The following is a 19,355-nucleotide window of genomic DNA, read 5'->3' on the forward strand; positions in this document are numbered from 1 at the left end:
TTCTTGTAAGTTTTATCATAGTTTATTGTATGTACATCTTCTTTTGACCATCATTGACACACAGACTCAGATACAAACTTCTAATACTGGTTTTAAATCCCTACATAGATTTCTCTTTTAACAGAGGAAAACATAATAAACATTTTAGTAAATGCATAAATAATACTGATCCTTTTAATAGGAAGAAGTAATTCTCCTGAGAAAGATGGTAATACTAGAGCAACCTTTCTGTAAATACAGATAAGAAACAATCTAAAGATAATTTCTTGGGGAATTATTCCTCATTGGAGAACATATGCTGAAAAGCAGAAGGCACAGTCTCCAGGACTGCTCTTACAAAGTCATGCAGAACGTTTCTTACTCCTGTTATAAATCAGTATCTTGTTCAGCTGAAGAGTTATAAGAGTACCAGTGTAGCTGCAAACTTTGAACCTATACATTTTCAAAATGTAACAGTCAGAAAACAGTACTCCTGCGGCAGGAACAGGGGAAGGCAGTATCATAAGCTTAGAAAAGAAGAAAAGGCTCCCACTTTAATCAAGGAAGATGATGAACTCTGTAGTTAGCACTCTTTACATTTTAATAATTGGCACTGATCGAGCAGTTCACTGCTTGACCTTTATAGTCATCCCTCACAACGTCATTTGGGTAGATACAGTGACTGTCCATCCAAGCTTTTCATTTTTCTGTCTTCCTAAGGAGGTAAATGAGAGCTCTTTACATCAACTGAGGATAAATTCTTCTGCCTAAATTCTAGTCCGTGACTCACTAGCAAGACGTATATGACATCATATTCTGGACCTTGCCTAATCTTAGTAGGTTAATTATGGGTTTGGCAATTGAACACCTTCAGCCTAAGGAGTGGATTTGGTTTGAATAGAGATTCTCTATACCAAGATAAATAGAGAGCAGAACCAAAAGACGTTTTGTAGTTCAGACTATGAAATAAGAAGCTATGGTACTTTAACAATAATCCCTTAGAGCTAAAAGATGAAAGCAATGAGCTCACTGCAAAGCCAGGTAAAATGCAAGTGAGGAACTACATTTTGCAGCTTATGCAAAGTAATTGTAATTTTTACAGAAGGATAAGTTTCAAAAATCCTACAGGTAATGTAGCAAGCCTCTTAAAGGGTGAGTCAGTGAATAGCCTGTAACTTCAGTTTACATTGTCAAAGCATGAATGAAAACTAAGGCTTAAAATAAGGAGTATGAGGAAACCATTCACCTCCAAGGCAGTTCTGACATCCCCCCTTGGCCCTTTATAGTTATTGATAGTTAAATCAGTCATGGTGGGCAAATGGACTGACCTACATTCTTTGCTGGTTCAAGTGCAAAAGGACAGGTATGCTCCTACAGTTTACTAAGCAACTTCTAGTAGCTGCTGAATTTATCTTTCACTGAATGAAAGAAAAATCTTTGAAAGGAAAAAAGGAATATTCAGCAAGAGGGAAGATAATTCAATGTCATCTGAAATGAGATTAAAGAGAAAAACAAAATACTTTTGTGCAAAATAAAAAAATATTTTGATGTCTCATAAAAGCCTTGAGTCAAACGTGCCCAAAAGACATAACCTATAAAGTTGATGTATAAGGACAGAAAACAAAAAGTTGTTCTAATCCATGAATGTCCCCATGCAACAATGATGCTTCCTCTGCAGGCTCTTCCAATTCTGCCATCCTCTTCCTTATACTTCAAACATATGTGGTATTCACCAGAATGGTCCCAAAAACTGAAGGACCTCCAGAATTGTACAGTTTTTTTTCATAATGTCACTATTTTATTCTCTGTCTTTGGGTGTCTTTTGTGATCCAAAAGTAGATAGTAATTTGTGAAAAATAATTTCATTTATGTATACGATTGCTTTGAAATCCAATATCAGAAAGTGCCATTGAAGTGTCTTAATAAATCGTACCAGTAAAAGACAGGTAAGAGGAATAAGAACGCTCTTGCATATAATGGTGATTTTTTTACCTTATAGATTGGTAAATAGAATTATAAATATACATGAATGTGTACTTTTAAGTATAGAGATATCAGAGTAAGCAACATTCACAGATGCTATGACAAGTAATTTATGTGTATTTCCATATATATTTCAGAATAAAGCAGAATCTTATTTCCCAATAAAAATAAATTTATTCAGAAGGCAAATATTTAATCCCAAAAGAGAAAATAAACCATAAAATTCAAAATTCATTTGAAAGTATTTCTTAAATATATCTGGAGAAATTCTAGTTGGACTTTTGCAAGAAAAGGAAGTAATTGCCTTTTTTCTTTTGTAAAAGGGAATATGCTCAAAGTTTATCTGGGGAATCTTAAAAAGTATATATATTTTAAAATAATAATGAAATACAGGAGTATCTTTTTTTTCCTCCCCAGGTAAAAAAGAAGAATTTTCTCAGATGGATACTACTTTAGATGAGAAATTACAAAGGAGAAAAGACTTTACATACCAATGGCTTCATACACAGCTTTTCGATTATGAAGCAGCCAGATCCAAAAATATGAAGTGGTGAGGTCATTGCCTTTAAATTATGATTTTTTTTTTATTTTAAATTTATCTTGTAAAGTGAAACCTAGCTTAATAGTTCTAAAACAAACATGACTTTGTAGCTAGCAGTTAGTACACTGTATTTCTGGGTCCCAAACATGGTACCCTATAGAATTGGTTTAGTAGTCATTGTACAGAAACTTCTTCCGCAGTGATAATGAAATGATACACAGTGCAGAATCTTATGATAAATGTTTACATAGCTTTATGCTAGCAATGCAGTGGTTTTTATATTGTAAAGAGTATAGAAAAAAGTGCTTATTTGTCATATATTTTATAACTTTATTGGTATATATTATGGTTTTATGTAATTAGATCAACTGTAACATTACCTATATTGTTATATTTGATTAAGGAAGGAAGAATCCCACTTTTTAATTAGATAATATGTATCTATATTTTGTCTTCAAAACATAAACCAAACTTTTAAATCTTCATAGTATACTTTAGTAAAATGTAAACATGTTTCTTCTATATTTAATTTTGGTTATTAAACAGGTAAAATATGAGTACAGTTAAAGAAAGGGTTAATCTCATTCCCTAAACTAACATGAAGACGTAGTATATTTTGGTCATAAATTCAATATAAACCATTGATATCTTAGTGAAGTCATTAGTAGACACAATGCCAAGCACCTCTAATAAAACTAAACAAGGTGTCAGTAGGCAAGCAGTGGATTTAGTGTAACCATTTTAACTTTATTTTCATTTAAAATGTATTTAATTTGTAATGAAATGGACTGCATATTGTTATGTTTCGTATGCAAAAATATTCCACATTTCTAAATTGTATCAATGACTGTAGGAAGTATATGCAGCACATATTCCTTAGAAAATATTTATCTGTCAGTCATGTTCCATAATAGTGAAACACTCCAAGTATTTGTTGAAGATAACTGTCACGACTTTTAATTTGAAGGAAAACACTGGAACAGAACATGTAATGATGTTTGAAAGTAAGAAGACATGAAAATTTATAAAATAATTTTTTAAAATGTCATTATGTTACCTCTGCAGGTGTGTGCTATGCACTAGTATTTATGCTGACATTTTTTAAGATTATGATACCATTTTTGAATGTGGCAAAAGTCCCACCGATCTCCATTGGAATATCACTGGTATACTGTTTAGAACAGCTGATACATTTATGTAACTGAAAACAATTTTATTCCTATGTAATGTGGCAACTGATTTGGCTATAATTTATGTCAGTATGTGCAAAAATTGATGCATGGTTGTATTTAGTGACATTTATATTTTAAAATCAGTATTCTAACATAGAAATAAACCATATTAGTTGTTAATAATGTCTTGATTTTAATGTTAAGTACAAATATTTTAATATTAATTACTCTGATACTTTATCAATTAATATTAATTACTCCAGTACATCTTAATGATGGCATTATTTTAAATAGTATCATTTCTACTTAAGCAGGAGTGTTTCCAGGAAAAGATTCTGTCCAGGTATTTTAGTGAACCCAGTACAGTGGGATTTATCGAAATTTCTATTCTACATTTTTCCCAGCTGTCGTTTTTTACCCGAGTTAGATCCTGCAATACGTGACAGTAGACGAGTACAACTTGTGGTAAGAACTTGTTTCCTTGTGGGATTTTGCAGAATTCAGCTATGCCTTGATGGTGTTTTCAAATGCATTCTTGGTGTAAAACAACCAGGAGATTTTTTTGATCAATATAATTCTTTAATGTTGTCTCTATTTGGCAATCAAGTCGCCCATTGATGGAGATCAGAAGAAAATGTTTGAGCACAAGAACCCATGTGTGTATATAGGGTTCTAGTTTCATAATCTGATACTGGTTTTGTTTTTAAGACATCCAATGCTACTGTGTGTTTTTTAAAGCTTCTAAATCAACCTTTTAAAAATGTTTTAAAAAAATGAAATATGGTTCAGCACTTATTACATTATTGACTGAAAACATGTATTCTTGTCAATCACACAAGTTTAAATGTTCTTAAATTCTGTAAGTCACATACCTAAATCATTCTAATATGCCTACAGTGTCATTTATTAAAAGACAGTAAGTTAGGCTAGTATATTAATATTATTAAAAACAGTGTATAAAATCAGACTTATTCCTACAATTTCTTTTATATATTTTTAACATCATAAAATGCCTCCTACTTTTTTCATGACTCATTCTTTTCTTTGCAGCATTTAAAAAAAAAATGTATTTTCTGAAATGGGTAGTTCTGTAGGTTGGCAGGAGGGAGAATATAAGCAATTTAACAGTCTGAAGATTTACAAAATTAAAAGACTCAGTGTCAGAGATAGATACCCAAAAGTTCCTTTGATAGTGAGCAGTGTTATGATGCCTACTGACCAATATATACTATATACGATATACTATATACTATATACATGTACACACACACTTTAAATTTTACTGCCAAATTAGCAATATTCTTGTTGATATAATTATGTGGGTGTTAAAAAAATGGGGCAAAAACTTACAAACTATGCAGAATTAGTGTCTTATATTCATATACAGAATGTAAAATGTTGCATAAAAAGTATTTCCCGGTTAGATAATATATCATATGCCTCATTCTATACTCTGAGAAATTTTAGCCCTTTCTAACTTGTCTTCCTTAACTTAACCAACTATGCAATATGCATGTTTTGAAAATGTGTCCATAAACTCCTCTAAAATTCACTGTTGAAAAAAATGCTTTTAAACTTAGATGTTACTATTACTATTTTCTTTAAGTCAGATTTTGTGAAAAATTTTTCTCTGCTGTGGGGTGTGTCCAATTCTTAGGTTGTTGTTAAAGTTCAGTGAAATCATAAACCAGGCGACTGTTGTGATGGGTTTTGGTTGCAGCAGCGCTAATAGTTCTTTGTTAGGTAAAGTCTAAAACAGTAATTGCTCTAATTTGAGCAAATCATAATCTAATAATGTTATCTAAATTGCACATTATGTAATTATCGGTAAGCATATATGCACATAGGTAGATTGTATCTTATTTACAGTAAGCAGTTCTGTCCACAAAATGCTGCTGAAATCCCACAACAGTATTATGTGGTGTGCCCACATAACTGGCAATGTTACGGGATTGTCACAGCCTGTGCCACATAATTACATAGCTGTTCACATGAATGAAATAGAAAAATGCAATAGAAGGTCAAAAAATAGAAAAAAGGAATAAAATGTATCTTTACTGCAGAAAGCAGTACTATATAGGCAATGAAATAATGATGTGGTTTGTGCACATAGATGTCTGGAAAACTATGGTTTTAAAATTTATATGGGTTCTTTTAACATTTAAAGGTTGAAATGTGAAATGTGAACATACTCCTAATGCTTTTGCATAGTAATTCGGTTAGAAGCTCTGATACCGTGACAAAAATGAAGTTAATGCTTAGCTGCAATCATTATCAAAAAGTAGGAAAACTTCTGGTAAACTGAAAGAGGAAAATGCACATTTAAAAAAAAAATAGAAGAGGAAAGCATTCTTGAGCATTTCCAGTAGTTTATTCATATGCTCAATCATAAAGTTTCCTGGTATGTAATAGGATCCCTAATTTGTATGTGTTACATAAGCCTGCATTCAGAAAGTACTAGATTAATATAATTTTCTAACCGATATTTGTGCACATTCCTAAAATTTCAGACATTCTTGACAAAATGGTATTTCAATGGTTGCATATTAACAATGAAGTTTTAGCCTTTCTCATTAGGGAATAAACCCTATGTAGTAACCTGCAGTAAATCTAAGACCTTATTATGTTAATCTTGATCCTTTTGATGATTTTGCTTACTACTTCTACTACTTAAGTGCTTAGGAAGGCATGCCAACTTATAGTTTAAACTGGGCACTTGAAATTAGTAGTTTGCTGAATGACAAGTAGGATAGACTTCCTGATTCATCTTTGTATGTAGTTTAAGCTACCTACATGGTTACCCATTTCACTATTAATCAGTATCTCCAAATCGTGAAGATATAACTTGAACTTAAAAGCACTTTTTACCTCAGAAGGTTACAGAATATCTTAATAATTTAACATAGAAATAGGGAAATATTCACATCCAGAGTTGTATTGAAGTCAAAGATTCCTACTCATTGAATGTAATTTCCAATTAATTGGGGAAAAAAATAAAAAGGGTTTGTAGTCATAAAACTGAGGGCAAAAAGTCTGAAGAGTTAACTATGGTGATCACTACAGATGGAAGTCCAATACTGCACTCTGTGAAAAAGTGTACCAGTATCTTAAATTTCTTCCAAATTTTTGGCTCTAAGCTATAAATGGAAAAGGGAAGGTTTTAATTAGCTTCAGAGGACTTTCAATCAGGTTCTTTACAAACCTGAAATTAAGTTTGCTCCAGTGATTAATACAACCTTAAGTATTACTCTGACTGCAATTGGGTGAAAACACTTATCTTTATTTGAAAGAAAATAACAAATATTTTACATCAGAGAGCCACACAGCCCTATTAAAACCTAGCATTTAACACTGAATATTGTTGCCTACAAGATAATGAAGCCTCAGACTCTATGATGGTAGGGATTGGATAGTAATTCCATGGAAAGGTTAGGTGTTTAAAGTAATGTGGCCTCCTGGGTCTTTGGGAATCGGGACATTAGAAAACTTCTGCTGTGTGCCGAAACAAGTTAGATGAAAATAAAAAATGATCAATTCCATTGGTTTGAATCTCTCTGAGCATCACAATGATTGCATTATTAAAGATTTTGAACATACGAGCTCTCACAAGCTTAAAGCAACGGGAAATATTAAGGCTAAAAGTATAAAGAGTTGGCAGGATAAAACTGTTACTCTTTTCAAAGTTTTTTTACACTGCTATGGCAGAGAAAATGAAATATTTATGTTAACAGCAATAATACAGCCTGCTATCTGTGCAAAGCAAAACTTTTAAATCATGGTCATTAGACAGAAAAGGCAAGCATCAGAAAACAAGGGATAAACTTTCTGTGCTGACACAGAGTGTATGCAGTCACTAAGGAAGAGCGTAAAATCTCTGTATCTTTGGAGTTGTTGGTTTGAAAACTCATGAACTTTTTAATGAATTTTACATTAAACAGTGACTGGGTAAAGACAAAGAAATGAAACAGGTCTCCATTTCATCTGAGTTCTCTAAGTTAGACTGGACTACAAAGCCTGTCTGCATTGGTGCAATGCTGCTCTTGGTACAGTGAGCGGGTTTGAACAGGAAGTCTGGAGATCGTCTCCTCCAGAATAGCCTACGACTCCGTAGGTGTAGCCTACAGCATTTTCCTGAGAAAAAGGGAGCTGCAGGCTTCAACTGCCCGAGGAAGGAGTTGAGATCCAGTCTCTCGATTTCTGATCGAGCAGTCTAGCCTCTATGATATTATCCCAAGTTTGGTGACATCATTACCACTAGCTTAGTCTCTCCTTTTTTGTTGTTTGTTTGGGGTTTTTTACCAAAAAAAAAATGGACTCTACTCAGTTAGACACCTAGCTTCCTGAAAGGATTTGGGACTTTTCAGCCCACATACAGGAATGACTTAATCTGCCTCCAGAACTCCACTTCTGAAGGTCCAGAGACTAGAAAATTTACGTGCTCATGTTCAATACTTTCAGCTGATGAGCTTTCCACTGGGGATTTTGTAGATCGCTCTTCCGCAGTGTCTGATTTTTCCCCGTCGTTGTTACTGGCCTTCACTATCTGGTTAACAGTATTGTTAGATGGCTGCTTTTGATGTTGATTAGCTTTTCATTTCAAGAACAGGGAGTTCTTCTTGAGTAAATGTGAAGTCATTTCTGCAAAACTAACAATCTACCATTTACAGTCTGTGGTATCTGTAAAAATACAGTCAGTATTTTTAACCTTTGCCCTACACGTTCCCAAAACAAGAACCCATTGCTAAAATGAAATATGATTTTCATTTCTATTTTGCCATATTTATGTGCAGGTAACATGCCTCATGCCAACATCTACTACCACTGGATGTTAGAAGTTTATAATTAAGATAATACTCTTACCTAAAGTATAATTAAAATGCTGTCTGATGGTTATGGTTAATTAGAAAAAAACTAAAAGATTAAATTACTTACTGGGCCCTTGACTGATTGAACTGATATGTGTCCTGGATAAAACATAAATATTGCAGAAAATAATCCAATATGACATCTCTGCCATTCAACTATAACTTAAATTATAGACTGGTCAGTAAATGATCTTAAGCTGTTTAAGGTTTCATCAGCCGTCTGCAAGATTGATTTTCTTCAAAATTACTGTACTAAAATGTTTTCTTTTGTTGTTGCACTGACTCAGATCACAAACCACAATTTTAAGATCGGCTCTTATTTACAAAAATGCTTTGACATAGTGCATTTGTTCAGCCCAGGCAACAATAAAGGATTGTGGTATCATTTTGAAGAAGGTTGTTTGACAGACCCTGTTTGTTTATTTGGGGTAATGTGAGCTGCATTCAGAAAATGTTATATTTTGTTTCATGATTGTGTACATTCTCTCCCACTGCTTCCAGGCAAGCCCTGTAAGCAGAGAAGACACGGATTTAGACTTTGTTTCCATGGCCAGTGGAAGTGCTTTGACTGAGAACAGAGAAAAAAATAAGCAGCCACACAGACACTCAGCAAGATCTTCAAGTAAGTTATGGGTTTTTTCAATATCAGTTTTAAAAATCACTTTAAAATGCTAGGTGGAACTGACCATGCTTGGAATCCCTAGTAACACATGCTACTTACCTCTCTGTTTCTTTCTTACCTAAAACCTTCTCATACGTTTTCTACAGTTCTGTTTAAAACTGTGTCATTAATATCAATAGACTTTCGTCTTGTGATTTTAACCCACGGGAAGTTCCCTGTGACGTGTGCTAGGTCTTCTGATGACAGAGTTCTTAAAAGATTTTGTTTTCTCTAAATTATAAAATGGGGGGTGGGGGGGGTGGGGGGGGTGGGTAATGTTCTCCTTCATTTTTTATCCAAAAGAGGTTTGAAAAATACATGTTTTGTTAACTGTATACCAGAACAAATATCCTAATCAAGCCACAAATTTCTGTCACGTTGATTACCAGTTATGCTGTAGTATATGCACCCTCCTGAACTTACTGTAGTTCAGTGGCAGAGGATCCTTTTAAACCTTATATTTTTACCACTCTGCTATCATACAAATAAGCAAAAGAATATCTATATATAAAATGAAAAAAATCATACTTGAAAGTTATAAAATGGTAGCATTTTAAGTTTCATGTTTTGTGTAATATAACTGAAGAAAATGTTAATATATTTCTAATAATATGACATACCATACTTTGTCATTTGTGTACAATGTCTTTTCCGAATAAATAAAACTCCAAACCCCAAAAATGTACGTAACAAAAAATATAAACAGTATTAAATAACTTTTGGCAAAATTATTGAAATTCCTAAAGCTATTTAAGTAGGGAAGTTTCTTGACATGCTTTATGTCAAAATAGAAATCAAGTTATTTCATAAATTATATGTAATTGCTGGATTTTCTTTTTTGATTATGTTTTCATATATGCTGACTTTTCAGTTTCAGTGAAAACCAAATTAAAATTCAAGGAAAACATGTAAAAATACTTGATATCTCTATTTTCCTGACATACTTTGTAAAAGCTTTGGAATAAAGATTTATTTACATTATATTATTCCACCACAGGCAAAAATAACAGTGAGTACAATTTGTCCGTGCTTATTCACTGGATTTATGTTCCTAAAATTAGATTAGATAAAATTTATCATCCTCGTCTAAGTTAATCGCATCCATGGAGAAAGAATATGATTCTTTCTCTCTGCCTGCCATCTTAGAAAAGAATGAATTGTGTCCTGAGTTTTCCTGTTTCTCTCCATTGGCTAGTGATGAAGCCCCACCATTTAACTAGATGAGATTCCTAACTGTTAAGATCCTGAACTTAGGTGAGACAAGTCTAAGCTACTGATGTCAATGCCAAAATTATCATTATATTCATATATTCAGAATAGAATGTATGCATATCTTGAATAATTGAGTTAAATAATATACACTGCATGCATATTAATGTATAACTGCTGTCTAGATCGTAACCTACACTATATCGCTGTCCACAAAAATAAATAAGAATAAAGTCTTTCGACGAAGAAAGGCATGTAGAACTTGCCTATGTTACAAGCTTGGGAACAGTAAAGGAAAAAAGTGTCATTGTATTATACCTTCAAAAAAAGGAGAGACTAGGAAAGGAGCAGGAAAGAACAATCAACTGGCAGAATCGTAAGTGTGAGAGACAGTTCAGAGTGTTTGGTAATATATATGTATTTTCACAAAATACACATCTACCACAGCATAATTATGTATTCATTCTCCTTTCAGTAGTCCAGGAACTAAGGAAAAAAAGGCTCAGGTCTTATATCTTTCTATATACATTTCTGCATGTGTATCTATATAATTTTTTTCACCATGGATTTGAGAAATTAAACAGTGATGAGACATTAAATTGTAATGTATATTATATATAAAACTAGACATTACTATTATCTCTGTACAATTTATATGCAATATATAAACAACTTTATTATATGAATTCTGTTTGCCGAAGACTGTTGCTTTTCAATGATCAAAAATAAATTTTTAGCCCTGTGGTATCGTTAATCTGAAAACATGAGAAATTTGCCTTTATTTATAATGTACTCATTATAAAATCCTTTCCTCTTGAATTGTCTCTCTTGGTTTTGCTTTCTGAAATATTTAAGAAGCCCAGAAACTATTTTAGTGATTTAGTAGGTGTATTCCCTTCAAGTTAGCATGCATGTGTATTACAGAAGAGCTTAGAAAAAGTGCTGTGACCTTAGAGGTGTTCCTATTTGAATTAATTGTTAAATCAAGTTCTTGCATCATGTTTTCAGGAGAAGTCAACCTCAATGATTTGACAAGGTTTAATTAATAAAATGTTACTAAATACAATTTGCAACATCCATAATTATGATTGTTGCTCAGAATTCTTTTTCATTATTGGTAGGAAGTCTTCGACAAACTGTGCCATACAACTGAGAGATGTTAGTAGATATCAGAGATATTAGTTGGGGGTATCATATATGTTTCTTATATATAATTTGTAAAATTCGTTCATTGTATCAATAAATTGTTGAAATCCTCTAGGCTGAAAAGTGAGGTCTAAAAATGCAGGATAAAATATTTTTAGGTCAAAAATAAATCAAATATATATGATACTGAGATAAAATGCATTTTATATGCTGCAGGGACATGACTGTACATCAATGATCATGTTTTTGTAAGACAAAACGTACAATGCTTCAAAGTTATTATCCTTTAATTCAGAGATTTTTTAGAAAGGCCAAGTCAAGATTTCCAGAAATATTTTGGGAACTGCCCAACTTTGATGTACTTTTTCTTATGTTCCAAGGGCAGGTTCAAAGAATTCCTGGTTAAAGAATTTCAACATTTTTATTACCCAAATTTACTTTTTTCTCTGAAAAACCTGGATGGGGTATATTAATCCTAAACTAACTTAATTCTGTTCCTTGACAAAACAGAATGAACAAAGGAATAAAGGAAATGCTGTGGACATAGTATATCTCAGTTTAAGGAAAGCATTTGTGTATTTAAACTATTTGATGCATTTTCATGTTATACGTTCAAAGGGAAAATTGACTGCAGGTTAAATTCACCCCATATTAAAAAAATATATGTGTTCGTATATATATATATAACCTAGAGTAACAGTTGTTCAGTTAGACTAATTAGTTACCTATATAATTTAGGACTTGCTTCTGCTAATGGCCAGTACATTTTGTTCTCAAATGTACTAGTTTATATTCCTTCCAGAAATCATAGTTATTTCTTTATGCTCCCTGGTAACTAATTTTTCTTTTCTATTTCTTGAGGTGGTTTTTTGGGGCTGAGTTGTTGGGGGATTTTCCATTGTTGTCTGACCAGTGCTAAGATCTTAATCTCTGTGGTACCTTGTGCCAATAAGTTGCGAGAGTAAGTTTATTAAAATGATCTTTTGCTGATTCTATTTTCTGCCTTTCAGTTTCACATAAACTTACCTTGCTTTTGTAAAAAAGGACACAAACAAGTTCTTTTTCCCTGATGTATAATTTCTCTGTAAAACACATACATGAGCTATGATGGTTAGTGGCTTACAGTCAGAGTTATGCAAGATTCAGGTATCAGTCCTACACTCATTGGTATTTTTATTGACTCCATAAATATTGGTATGAATTGCTGGTTATATTTTTTTTAATGCTTTCCTGAACACTAGTAGTGTAATGAGCACTAAGTTGCAAGATAGACATAGAAATATTTTTCAAGAATTAAGAGTTAAGTAATTATTTTTTTTGTAGCTAGCTAGACAGGATGATTTTTTTTATATACTAATGTCTAGTTTGTGAGTAGCCTATGACAATCATCAACTCCATTCTGTCATCCTAATCTGGTTCTGGCCATCCACTGTTGGACCTTTAGATGAGTCTCCTATATATTTACATTGTCCACCTATCTTCACAATTTTGTGGTTTTCTTTTCTCTGCAAATCTTAAACTTTATTTTCATTGTACTTCTTGTCTTGTGAACTGCAATCTTTTGACAGGGATTTCCAGAAGCACCAGAATTTGAAAGTGGAATGCAATGGGAGCTATGCCTCTAATTGTTATTTAAAATACTACCCAGAATTCTTAATTGTTCTCTTCCCTGAATTCTAGTCTTTCAGGGAGCCGCTGATATCAGTAAAACACTGCTTTCCAAGGAAAAAAATAATAAAAAAAAATTTGGTCCTGAATCTTGTCATTCCTTAATCACCCTTAGATCAAAAAATGGCCCATTCATACTATCTCCAATACAAAACATTTATCAATTTTATTTCTCAGATAAATTCAAACTTTACCATTCTGTTTAGTCAGTGAAATTAAATTAATGAAGTTTAATAATGCCTTTCTTACAATGGCAAGACTTCAAACTCAAATAAAAAAACCCTAAAAACAAAAAACACAGTAACTTTTATTTCACTCCCCTTTTCACATCTTTCTCTCCATTCTTATTGTTCCTCTTGACAGAATCCCCACTTTGATTTTTTTTTTTTGCCTTCCTTTCTTTTGATAATAAGAGTCCTTAGAAAGTCTGCAACTTTGTTTTCAGCAATGTATGGTATAGCTTCCCTTCTTTAAAAAAATCCTGCTTTCCTACTCCTTTCTCCTTAGCATTAGCATTGTCTATATATTGTAGTTCCATAACTGCTGTCTTTCATTTGGGATTTGTAAACTCTCTGTGCGCAGTAAACATCTCATTTTTAAGCTTTTCTTCATGCCTTTACTCATATTATACTGAAGGGTTTCTGGTCTCTTTTTTTTTTTTTTTTTTTTTTTTTTTTTTTTTTTTTTTTGCTTATGCAGTCTGAATTAGAAGTTTGCCATGCTATAGAAACTGAGTAAGAAACATCTTAGAAACATGGATTCAAAAATGGGGGTACTTATTAAGTAGTCCTATCAGGTTTTTAGCATTTACCTGCTTAGGACACTTCCTATAAGATAATGGTAAAATTTATGTTTTCTCCTTAGAAAATGTGTAGAAATGTGGTAAATTTATAGAGGATTTTTAAAGTACAAATTACTTATTATCATCAGCAAAACACTGAACACAATTTACCTTAGAAATCACAACTGCTGCCACAATTTTAGGAATAAAGCTCTCTCTTCTCTAAGCCACATCTGGTTATATGATCACATGAATGTTAATGGACAAGCATTTTGTCCAATAAAAAATAGTGACATGATTACATATTATTATTTTTGTGCTCAGAAAATGCAGGCATAAAATGGATGAGAAAGGGTTGTACAGTTCTGAAGTAACTAAAATTTACCAAACCTTGATACCTACTAGGAAAGCATGAATATTGTTTTGAACTTCCTTTCAATATAATATTTTTTACCACACAGATACCTCTGTACCTCTTACCAGAATGCAAAATATTCCTTGGGAAAAAAAGCTGTCAATCCACCATACATGAAAGCATAGCATATATTTACATGGTCAGAGGAAAACAGTTAGAAGCTAATTAGACTTATGATATAGGCTGAAAAAATGCAAAATAGCCTCAATCTGGAAACTGTTAGACATGTTAGAATAGAATGGTACCTAAGCAAAGAGCTGTGCAGAGAGATGGGGTAATTCAGCAGTGGCACAACTCTATATGAATTTGAAATTCTTTAATGACTTCCAAACAAAAGCTTGCTCATATCCTCCGAACTTATGGTGCAGGTAGATAAAACTCATAATCTCAATATTGTTTCACATCCAAATTTTTCATCTGACATTGATGATTTCTTTTAAATAATCAGTGAGAAAAATCACTGTATTAGAAATGAATAAATCAGTACAATGCTCTTCAATATGTATTTAAACGTTCTTCAGTATACTGAACTTCACTTGACGCCCTTATATGTGAAAATACACAGCACAATGGGACTTGGTCGTGTGCAGACTTAGATACTAAAACCTACTGTTCTGTGTATGTTAAATGCGTAGTGCTGATAGGATATGTTTTATCCACATGAGAGAAAGTACTTGACTGCAGATTCAAGAGTTTTGGCTTTTTTTTCCAGTTCTGTCACTAGCCTGTTAGTTGACATTAGGAATGTTGTTTTGAATCTATATACATCAGTTTTCTTATCTGCAGAAATAATAATCATGATATATTTCATCCTTGTATAATGTTTGTGTATCTGCTGATGAAAGGATGATAGCATCATTATGTTTAATTGTTAGGAAGGGGAAGGGGCCTCCTCATTTGTGAACTGGATAAACTATTTGGAAACTGCCATGTCAACAAAGGAGTAATGTTACACATGGATATACACAGGTACAGCCGTGCAAATGACCAACTAGTTACAGAATGGTGACAAAATCAAGGGATATGTCAAATGGTGGAATGATTAATTCACAAAATAAAGATAATGGGTGTGAATGTAGGTATAACTCATTCTTTCAGAGTTTCTTAAATTGTCTGATTGTTTTATCTTAACTGGGGAGAAGTATTAAGTAACAATAGAAGTGCAATAGTCCTTCAAGAAACTTTATTAAAAATTCAGCAAACAGTTTATAATGACAAAACTAGGAAAAATCAGGTAGGTACCATGAATTTATTTCCAGAATAGATATAAATCTTGTGTTTGAAGTGAAGTAAATCAACATAGGTGTCACCATTTATTTGTGCAGAGAGCTATTTCTCTTAATATTATCTGCTTGAGAAGGAGGCTTCTTTCAAAAATGAACATAAAATTGTGCAGGTAAAAGTGAATTTCTGAGGTGAAATCCTGGCTTCAAAGCCAGTGAGCCAGATTTCAGTATGATACATGCATCTAATAGACAATACAGAAAACTTCTAATTTTTACTGCACTGGTTTTTTTGGGTTTTTTTCTATTCACATATATAACATCTGAGTCTTACCCTGTTCTTGCAGTATGCAATCTAAATGACTTACATTTTTTTTTAAAATGTAGGAAAACACACATATAGGCCTGGCTCATCAGAGTAATGCCATTTGTTTCCATGCCCAAGTATTTTAAAAATTCAACTAGTGATGAATTTGGGTTTGGGGTTTCTTGGAGGAAGTTGTTTGGGGCTTTTTGAGAGAAAGATTAAGAAGAAAATCTAGACCAGGAAAGTACTTGTGTATAATTTTGCATAGTGAGAATACTCATGCATGCAAATTTAACATATTCTGTAGGATCAGAACTTTTTTCTATTTGTTAAACACAGCTGAAAAATACTGATTTCCTAAACATTTGAAATTATTATCATAGAATTATAGAATCATAGAATACCAGATTGGAAGGGACCTTAAGGATCATCTGGTCCAACATTAACTATCAAACAGTACATACCTAATCTTTTTGAACAGACTACAGAATGATAATTTACAAGGTGCCGTTTGATCCATTTTGAGGTTACATATTTTAAAAATGACCTAAATGCAGATTTTAAAAGGCACTTAGAACTTGCTTTCATTAAATTTAGCAGGCTAGGGAGAAAAAATGATACATTATCTCATGTAATTTCATCATCTGTGTTTTGAATTATGAAAATAATTCAAGAACTACATATAACAGATACAGAGGCATTTCCTAAATTTTAAGTGCTTAATTTTACAGCCTGATAGTCTTTTAGTGGGGTTTGGGGTTTCTTGGAGGAAGTTGTTTGGGGCTTTTTGAGAGAAAACAGGTTGAAAAAAAGAGAAAATCCATTTTGAGACATTGACTTACATGTAACTTAGATACCCACTTGCAACCTTGAAACCATTAGACCCACCACAAGGATTTCTGTCATATGATATGAGTAAATAATAATTCAAGGTTTCCTTTGCTGTGGGATATTTGTCAAGTAGCTTCAAAAATATTTCTGAAGTGATTGCACAGAAATACCCAGTAATGAAAGTTGGGCTATCACAGAGTTGTTACATTGAATGGCAATGATATGTCTATAGATTTTTTTTTCCCAAGACAATCTTTCTTTCCTTGTTTTTTCCTTCTGTTTTCTCTTTTTCATTGCTGTCTTTTCCACACTTGTGTTCCCTAATCCTTTCTTTCACTATGAACAATTCTTGTTCTGCTCCTCCAACTTCTTATTCCAGCATAAGGTTCCTCTCCTGTCCACTCTTGGGCTTCCTGTCCACAGTCACCATCGAGTCTTGTGTTTGGTTCCACAGATCCTTGTCCGATTTACTTTTTTCTCTCTCTCTATTGCCTTTTGTATCCAGCTATTCTTTGCCAGTATTCCTCAGATTCATCATCTCCTAGTTTAAATCTCCTCCAAATTTTGCCTAGTTTAGTGTACTATTTAGGCAGATCATGAGTCCAGAATCTTAATCTACTTATTCTGTATACCCTTTCTTATCACAACCTGTATGTTCACCTCTTTTAATTACGTAAATTCTGAGAGTTAGGGCCCATCTAGTGCCCCTTAATCTGTCTTCTTCATTCTTATTCAGCTCCCCTTTGCCAAGCCACAGCTTTCTTCTTCCCCATGTTTTCTCTCTGTTCTCAGCGTCGGTCTGTTTTTCAAGTCGTTGTAGTTTCTTGTGCCAGCTACGTCACTTGTTTGCCAAGTTAGCCTTAGTTTCTCTCACCTTAACTCCAAGTCAGTCTCATTTCTCTCTCAGGTTTTAATTCCAACTCTCTGCCTCTTCTCTGTCTCCTTCCTACAGGAGCTTTGGTTCTTATTCTCTCCATGGTTCTTGTAGCTAGGGTCCATCTACCACAGAAAGCATGTAACAAGCAGGCTTTTAAGTTCCCTGACCTCGCATGATCTTCAACGTTATTTTTAGGAATAGTCTTGCTTAGCTCCGTGTAACATCTTGGTAAAGCACATTTCCATGCTGACTGATATTTTAGGGAATATAGCCAAAAAAATCAAGAACTTCTCCTCCGATCATGTAGCAACTTCAATTTGTATATACTTGATCCAAATTTGGACAAATCCTAAAAGCAAGGCTCTGTTACTTGGCGGACTTCAAGTCCCCTCTGCAAAGGGCAACATAAATATTTCACATATTTTCTTAGAAGTGACCGACCTTTCAGAAAACTTTGGCCAAAAGCAGATACTCAGTATATAAAATTTCATCCTAAATGGTCAAAATTGGAGAAATAGATAAGGAGCTGAAAAACAAAATAAATATTGGGCTTTAATAACCAATGGTGCTACAAGTCCTGTTCATAGTTAGGAAAGTATTATATTTTACAGGAACATATTTGGAGCATTATGTTTATTATGTTGTTTATTTTAAGTGTGTAGAATAGCACTTGATAAATGTTTATAACTTATTCTTGTGAATGCTTATCTATCTGAATTCCTTCGTGTGACTGAGTCACATTTTAGAGTTCAGATTATTCAAGTATGTAATTGTCAGCATGACCTGCTTAGAACAGCATCGGTGTTTGATAAACAAAGATATTTATGTTCGTTGTTTCTACAAAATTTTAAGATTAGTCTCTAGTCATACCAACTTGAAGTCAAGGAGATTTACAGACAAAATTAATCGTTTGCTTACCAAAAAAAAAAAAAAAAAAAAAAATCATGACTGTGTTTTATCTTCAAATCTCCATATGGAAAAGAGATACATCTTTACATATGATGTGGAATTTCATATAAGATGCTCCTGAAGCTTTCAATGCTATTCAAAGATAAGTGTGAAATACAAAAAAGTAATGTAAAATTGCAGTACAATAAATATATTTTTGTTTTGATGTAATCAATAAAACTAAAAAAAAAAAATTGATCCTACTTCAATATAGCCATAAATAACATTATTAAAAAGTAACTTTTCTGAGATTGTAGCATTTACCTTTTTCACAATCCTGCTGAACCTAACTTCTTTCCAGAGCTTAAATTGATGTAAACGCTTTGCTGCTCAGGATTCGTTCTGGTCACTTTCATTAAAAAGTTGAAGTTTTTTCTCCATGCCTTCTTATGCTGTATTTGCTCTTAAGTAATACAATATGGTAAGGACTTTGAAATAAATTATATCTCCAGACACACAATGTTAGGTGGATCGATAAATGCCCTATGACGTCTACTATACATCATAAAATTTCTATCATAACCTTTTTAACAAAGCTTTTCTTCTTGGACACCAAGAATTTCATTCAAAGCATTTTACATATTGCATTACTTATCAAAACAGAGGATATGTAAACCTTGACATTTGTTAAAAGACCCAGGCTTTAACCAAAAAAGACCAGAACAAATCAATAGCAGAAAACAGATTAAACAACAGAAAAGTGACTGCTTAGAAATAGAAGCATGTTAACTTAACCCAAGAAAAGCTTT

At 32.9% G+C, this 19,355-nt stretch overlaps 1 protein-coding gene across 3 annotated transcripts in view; it reads left to right on the forward strand.

Moving 5' to 3' along the window:
* The window catches only part of LRRIQ1 (leucine rich repeats and IQ motif containing 1), a 116,990-nt gene that overhangs the window by 91,981 nt on the left and 5,654 nt on the right, over nucleotides 1-19,355 (forward strand). For all 3 annotated transcript variants that reach the window (XM_075747954.1, XM_075747964.1, XM_075747974.1), the window contains 3 exons: nucleotides 2,380-2,512; nucleotides 4,080-4,140; nucleotides 9,042-9,162. In XM_075747954.1, the coding sequence (XP_075604069.1) occupies nucleotides 2,380-2,512; nucleotides 4,080-4,140; nucleotides 9,042-9,162 (315 nt within the window). The remainder of the gene's footprint in view (nucleotides 1-2,379; nucleotides 2,513-4,079; nucleotides 4,141-9,041; nucleotides 9,163-19,355) is intronic.

Source organism: Balearica regulorum, chromosome 1 (assembly GCF_011004875.1).
Source record: "Balearica regulorum gibbericeps isolate bBalReg1 chromosome 1, bBalReg1.pri, whole genome shotgun sequence".
NCBI classification, from domain to species: Eukaryota; Metazoa; Chordata; class Aves; order Gruiformes; family Gruidae; genus Balearica; species Balearica regulorum.